This window comes from Rhinichthys klamathensis, unplaced genomic scaffold, assembly GCF_029890125.1.
Source record: "Rhinichthys klamathensis goyatoka isolate OS25496 unplaced genomic scaffold, OSU_Roscu_1.1 h1tg001091l_1, whole genome shotgun sequence".
Lineage (NCBI taxonomy): Eukaryota > Metazoa > Chordata > Actinopteri > Cypriniformes > Leuciscidae > Rhinichthys > Rhinichthys klamathensis.
Genome location: NW_026607338.1, coordinates 182501 through 190000, shown reverse-complemented (window position 1 = coordinate 190000; position 7500 = coordinate 182501). Strand labels below are relative to the sequence as shown.

Genomic DNA, 7500 nt, shown 5'->3' with positions numbered 1-7500 from the left:
AATCACTCACTTCATCATCCACACGCTGAAGAGTCCCGCAGCGTTATTACACTGATCTGAAACGCCTTCGTTCGAGAGGCCGTAGATCCGCAATCACACACTCCCGCAGTCTAACATGCGACTGTGTGTCCCTCCCACACGACTGCACAGTTCAGCCATCAGCAGAAACTACGCCTTATTTGAAAGCTTAAAGTCCCCCTGTGGTGAAATCCAGCGTTTAATGTTGTTTATGTGTCTATGTGGTGTTTAATACGCTTTAAGACACACCATGTGTAAGTTCATAAGTCGACAGCATTGCTGAGTATTTCCTCCTTAAAACTGCAGTGAACCAAAGACAGTCTCAAAAACACGGTTTGAAATCGCTGGTGTTTCTGACGTCACAAACGACCTTGTAACCAATCAGATCAACGTGTGATCGTCAACCAGTGGATCTCTGAGCTGAGTGAGTGAGTGGAGGCGGGGCTCATCTGCATATTCATAGAACTGCGCATACTAAATGAGGCGAGGGTGTCGAGTTACATTCAAGGAAAAAACTTTTAAAAATGTAATTTCAGTGATTAAAGATGAGTTTTAAGGGATAAGATTATTGACCACAGGGGGACTTTAAACACTCAAAACTCACTGTTTTGAAATTGGGCATTACGTTAACATGGAAACGGCACTTTAAAACCTTTTAGCGACTACATTTTTGTGATATAAACTTAAAATTTAGATCTTGGTGGGACATATGACTTTTATTTTATAGCAATTTTAGAGTCAAATACATTGCATTACATTTGTTTTACGGTAAACAAACTTCTATAACATTTTTGACTTTTTCATGTTTTTAAGTGCTTTCAGATCTGCCATAAGTGTTTCTTCAGAGACCAACCTTACACTCTTGTTTAAAACTGGGTCAAGAACCCAAGGGTTGCATAGAGAACTCCATTGATCCTTTTCTAAGAGTGTAGGTCTGTATGCCAAAGCAAGATAAGTTCAGATATGTGCTCAAAAATGTTCACAGGTTAAAGCACGGAGCTCTTTAGGAGAGGAACATTCTTTTGAATAGACTCGAACATTATGTTGGCATTAGTGGAATTGCACTAGCATGGTTTAAATCACACTTATCTGACCATTATCAGTTTGTAGCAGTAAATGAAGAGATGTCTTATGTTCAGTATGGCGTACCACAAGGCTCAGTACTAGGACCGCTGCTGTTCACTCTGTACATGCTACACACACACACACTCACACACACACACACACACACTGTACATGCTACCCTTGGGAGATATCATTAGGAAGCATGGCATTAGTTTTCACTGTTATGCTGATGATACTCAGCTCTATATTTCTTCACACCCTGACGAAACTTACCAATTCACAAAATTAACGGAATGCAGAGCTGATATAAAAAACTGGATGACTAGTAATTTCCTACTACTAAACTCTGAAAAAACAGAGATTCTAATTATTGGACCAAAAACCTCCTCACGTAATAACCTAGAATACTGTCTAACAGTTGATGGCTGCTCTGTCAAGTCCTCGACGGTTAGGAAGCAGAGATTGACTGTGAAACCACCGTGACGAAGCTCTCGTGAGGATCTCGTGAAGATCTCGTGAGGATCTCGTAAAGATCTCGTGAGGATCTCGTGACGATCTCAAGAATCTTGTGAGGATCTCGTGAAGATCTCGTGAGGATCTCGTGAGGATCTCGTGAGGATCTCGTAAGGATCTCGTGAGGATCTTGTGAGGATCTCGTGAGGATCTTGTGAGGATCTCGTAAGGATCTCGTGAGGATCTCGTGAGGATCTTGTAAGGATCTCGTGAGGATCTCGTAAGGATCTCGTGAGGATCTCGTGAGGATCTCGTGTGGATCTCGTGAGGATCTCGTAAGGATCTCGTGAGGATCTCGTGAGGATCTCGTGAGGATCTTGTAAGGATCTCGTGAGGATCTCGTGAGGATCTCGTGAGGATCTCGTAAGGATCTCGTGAGGATCTCGTGAGGATCTCGTAAGGATCTCGTGAGGATCTCGTGAGGATCTCGTGAGGATCTCGTGAGGATCTCGTGAGGATCTCGTAAGGATCTCGTGAGGATCTCGTAAGGATCTCGTGAGGATCTCGTAAGGATCTCGTAAGGATCTCGTGAGGACCGTACCTGATCGCAGCTGCTTGATTCGGCCTTGGCTGAGCGCCGGCTCCACGGGGAGGAAGTCCTTGAACCAGGAGATCTCGGGGTCGGGGATCCCGCTGGCGGCGCACAGCATGGTGGCGGTTCTGGTTCTCTCCACCACCTTCAGCTGAGGGCCCATGTCGATGCTGGGGAACCCGTTGGGCAGCAGGTCCTCTGAAACACACCCGAACAAAACATGAATGAGCGGAGGAGACGCTCAGAGGATCACTCATGCACAAGAGTGTGACGGACACAACACAGTCTTGTTGTTAAATGACAAAAGACCCTAAATATCAACATCATCTGGTGCTCTTTCTGTTTTATAGACTGTTTTCTGTCTTATAAAGTATCCTGTAATTATTTTTGGTGTGATGTGTCTGCATGAATCACACTGAATCACAAACATTCAGACCTTATTGCAAACCTGTTTGACAGATTAGATTAAAAAAACTCCAGAATGCTGATACAGTTATGGTTATAGTTATGAACGCTGATATAGTAATGGTTATAGGTCTGAACACTGATATAGTTATGGTTATAGTTCTGGTTATTGGTGTGAACGCTGATATAGTTATGGTTATAGTTATGGTTATAGGTGTGAACGCTGATAGAGTTAATGTTATAGTTATGGTTATATTTATGGTTATAGGTGTGAAGGGGGTTTATAGTTATGGTTATAGTTATGGTAATAGTTATGGTTATTGGTGTGAACGCTGATATAGTTATGGTTATAGGTGTGAATGCTGATATAGTTATGGTTATAGTTATGGTTATAGGTGTGAACGGTGATATAGTTATGGTTATAGTTATGGTTATAGTTGTGAACGCTGATATAGTTATGGTTATAGGTGTGAATGCTGATATAGTTATGGTTATAGTTATGGTTATAGGTGTGAACGGTGATATAGTTATGGTTATAGTTATGGTTATAGGTGTGAACGCTGATATAGTTATGGTTATAGTTATGGTTATAGGTGTGAACGGTGATATAGTTATGGTTATAGTTATGGTTATAGGTGTGAACGCTGATATAGTTATGGTTATAGGTGTGAACGGTGATATAGTTATGGTTATAGTTATGGTTATAGGTGTGAACGCTGATATAGTTATGGTTATAGGTGTGAATGCTGATATAGTTATGGTTATAGTTATGGTTATAGTTATGGTTATAGTTATGGTTATAGTTATGTTTATAGTTGTGAATGCTGATATAGTTATGGTTATAGTTATGGTTATAGGTGTGAACGCTGATATAGTTATGGTTATAGTTATGGTTATAGGTGTGAACGGTGATATAGTTATGGTTATAGTTATGGTTATAGGTGTGAACGCTGATATAGTTATGGTTATAGGTGTGAATGCTGATATAGTTATGGTTATAGTTATGGTTATAGTTATGGTTATAGTTATGGTTATAGTTATGTTTATAGTTGTGAATGCTGATATAGTTATGGTTATAGTTATGGTTATAGGTGTGAACGCTGATATAGTTATGGTTATAGTTATGGTTATAGGTGTGAACGCTGATATAGTTATGGTTATAGTTATGGTTATAGGTGTGAACGCTGATATAGTTATGGTTATAGTTATGGTTATAGTTGTGAACGCTGATATAGTTATGGTTATAGTTATGGTTATAGTTATGGTTATAGTTGTGAATGCTGATATAGTTATGGTTATAGTTATGGTTATAGGTGTGAACGCTGATATAGTTATGGTTATAGTTATGGTTATAGGTGTGAACGCTGATATAGTTATGGTTATAGTTATGGTTATAGGTGTGAACGCTGATATAGTTATGGTTATAGTTATGGTTATAGGTGTGAACGCTGATATAGTTATGGTTATAGTTATGGTTATAGGCTTGAACGCTGATATAGTTATGGTTATAGTTATGGTTATGTTAAAGCTGTCCTCCTCATCGTCGTATGTGAGGCTGATCAATAAACCTAAACATCATCATTTGGACCACCAAATATGATCATCCTCACAAAGGTTATTTAAAAGACAGAAATATATTATTTTGTACACAGCTTACTCTAGACTTTTCTGTGAACCCCAGTTTAAAAACAAACACTGCTTTATTTTACGTTCCAGGTTCATAAGCATGAGCTGTCGGACACTTCCCGCGAGATGAAGTCCTTCTCAGTGTTCGGGAGGCCGTGAGTAACACACTCGCTCCGGTTCACATCAGCGGCACACACACGCGGGACTGGAGATGATGATCCTGACGCTCACGCCGGTATCCCTGTCAGTGGGCGGATTCATTACGCTGGTATAAATAAACCAGTCGTCTCCTCCAAACCACTGAGATGATCAGAGGAGCAACACACACGCCTGGCGCTGGAACGCTGTAATTATACCTTCATAATCACTGCGCACACGCTCACCTAACCATCAATTACACGTTACACAGCCGCGTGTTTGCAGCGCCGCTAATTATTTGTTGGCTTTAATTAGAGAGTCAGCGGAGATGAGGAGGGACAGCAAACACCAGCGTAAAGGCCAGGCTTCGCTTCTATTGGGGAGCAAGAGCTCGTCGACACACAGGAGACGCTCTCAGACCGATGTGAGCAACACAAGGATGAACTACAGGCTCTTATTCTCACAGGGGTCAGAGGTCAAGGGCCAGGGGTCAGGACCCGGCAGCCGACACGCTGGGGCAAATTACACACATAAGACTTTACTGTTGGCATGAAGGGGAAGTTGTGCTGGTCTTCTCTCCTCTATAATGCCGTATATATGTGGGCGGGGCTTGATTGTGTCTGTGAGGAACTGATTGGATGGTTGTGGTTTGCTATTGGCTGATCTCATGTGAGTGACAGGTTGCCCCGCCCACATCATCAGAGAAGAGAAGAGATGCTGCAAGAGGAACTTATTCTGATTCAACATTATTAACACAATAACGATGTGCATCCATAAATCATTTATGATAAACACTGCGATCTTACAGAAAAACAAGAATTGTCCATTTTGATTTCGTGACAGTTTTAAATCTTTCACTCTTTCACCAGTTTCACTCACATTAATCGATCTTGGCAGTTCCTTCTGTATGACACAAAAATATGCTAGTAAGACTGACATAAAAAAATCCATTATGCGTATTTATACATTTTTAATGAACATTTGCTGTTGGACAATAAAAACAGACGGCGCGTCCCTGAGGGTCCGACTGAGAGAAGCGGATAAACCCGTGTGTGTTTACAGAGGAGAATAACACAGACGCCAGTGATGACGAGACACACACACACACACACACACACACACACACACAGATGGTGGTGAATGTGACGCTGGTGATTAAAGCTGCATAATGATGTTGTTTGGTGGATGAAGGGCGACCAGTAAAAGTGCAACCAACTAATCTCTCTCTCTGTGTGTGTGTGTGTGTGTGTGTGTGTGTGCTGGGACAGATTGAACACAGCTGTGTCTGAGAGAAGTGGACGGCGACTAACAGCAGCTCAGAAATGGAGTGTCAGTCAGTTTATGGAGCAGAAGCGAAACAAGATCTAAACAAGATCTGCAAGATTACTAATGAGGGCGTGATTCAGCTGCAGGAGAATACAGCTCATGAGCTGAGAGTGAAACCAGCTAGAGACACACACACACACACACACACAAATGCGTTTAAGGTCGTTTCCACGGCAACAGTGGCAGATGTGTGTGTTATTGCCCAGACACACGCTTTCTGCTGCTCCAGTTGACCAGCCTTCATCCTCCTCATCCTCCTCCTCCTCATCCTCCTCCTCATCATGCTCATCATCCTCCTCCTCATCATCCTCATCATCCTCCTCCTCATCCTCCACATCCTCATCATGCTCATCATCCTCCTCCTCATCATCCTCCTCCTCCTCCTCCTCCACATCCTCATCATCCTCATCATCCTCCTCCTCCTCATCATCCTCCTCCTCCTCCTCATCATCCTCCTCCTCCTCCTCCTCATCATCCTCATCATCATCATCCTCCTCATCCTCCTCCTCATCATCCTCCTCCTCATCATCCTCCTCCTCCTCCTCATCCTCATCCTCATCCTCCTCATTCTCATCCTCCTCATCATCCTCCTCCTCCTCATCCTCCTCCTCATCATCCTCCTCATCCTCCTCCTTATCCTCATCATCCTCCTCATCCTCCTCATCCTCCTCCTCATCCTCATCATCCTCCTCATCATCCTCATCATCCTCATCATCCTCCTCATCCTCCACATCCTCATCATGCTCATCATCCTCCTCCTCATCATCCTCATCATCCTCCTCCTCCTCCTCCTCCACATCCTCATCATCCTCATCATCCTCATCATCCTCCTCCTCCTCCTCCTCATCATCCTCCTCCTCCTCCTCCTCATCATCCTCATCATCATCATCCTCCTCATCCTCCTCCTCATCATCCTCCTCCTCCTCATCATCCTCCTCCTCATCCTCCTCATTCTCATCCTCCTCATCATCCTCCTCCTCCTCATCCTCCTCCTCATCATCCTCCTCATCCTCATCATCCTCCTCCTTATCCTCATCATCCTCCTCATCCTCCTCCTCATCCTCATCATCCTCCTCATCATCCTCATCATCCTCCTCATCCTCCTCCTCCTCCTCCTCATCCTCCTCCTCATCCTCCTCCTCATCGACATCCACATCCTCATCATCCTCCTCATCCTCCTCCTCCTCCTCATCCTCCTCCTCATCATCCTCCTCATCCTCATCATCCTCATCATCCTCCTCCTCCTCCTCCTCCTCCTCCTCCTCATCCTCCTCCTCATCGACATCCACATCCTCATCATCCTCCTCATCCTCCTCATCATCCTCCTCCTCCTCATCATCCTCATCATCCTCCTCCTCCTCCTCATCCTCATCCTCCTCCTCATCATCCTCCTCCTCATCATCATCCTCCTCCTCATCCTCCTCCTCCTCCTCCTCCTCATCCTCCTCATCTTCCTCCTCCTCCTCCTCATCTTCCTCCTCCTCCTCATCCTCATCCTCCTCATCCTCATCCTCCTCCTCATCCTCCTCCTCATCCTCCTCCTCATCTTCCTCCTCCTCATCCTCCTCCTCATCCTCCTCGATCCTCCTCTTCCTCCTCCTCCTCCTCATCCTCCTCATCCTCAACCTCCTCATCCTCCTCCTCCTCATCTTCCTCCTCCTCATCCTCCTCCTCCTCATCCTCCTCCATCCTCCTCTTCCTCCTCCTCATCCTCCTCATCCTCCTCCTCCTCATCTTCCTCCTCCTCCTCCTCATCCTCCTCCTCATCCTCCTCCTCCTCATCATCCTCATCCTCATCCTCCTCATCCTCATCCTCCTCCTCATCCTCCTCTTCCTCCTCCTCCTCCTCATCCTCCTCATCCTCAACCTCCTCATCC

The 7500-nt window shown here is 44.5% G+C and overlaps 1 protein-coding gene across 2 annotated transcripts in view; it reads right to left on the bottom strand.

The window, feature by feature from the left end:
- LOC130079505 (receptor-type tyrosine-protein phosphatase S-like) overlaps positions 1–7500 on the bottom strand; it is an 82511-nt gene that overhangs the window by 7644 nt on the left and 67367 nt on the right. For both annotated transcript variants that reach the window (XM_056244782.1, XM_056244781.1), the window contains exon 7: positions 2138–2326. In XM_056244782.1, coding sequence (XP_056100757.1) covers positions 2138–2326 — 189 coding nt within the window. The remainder of the gene's footprint in view (positions 1–2137; positions 2327–7500) is intronic.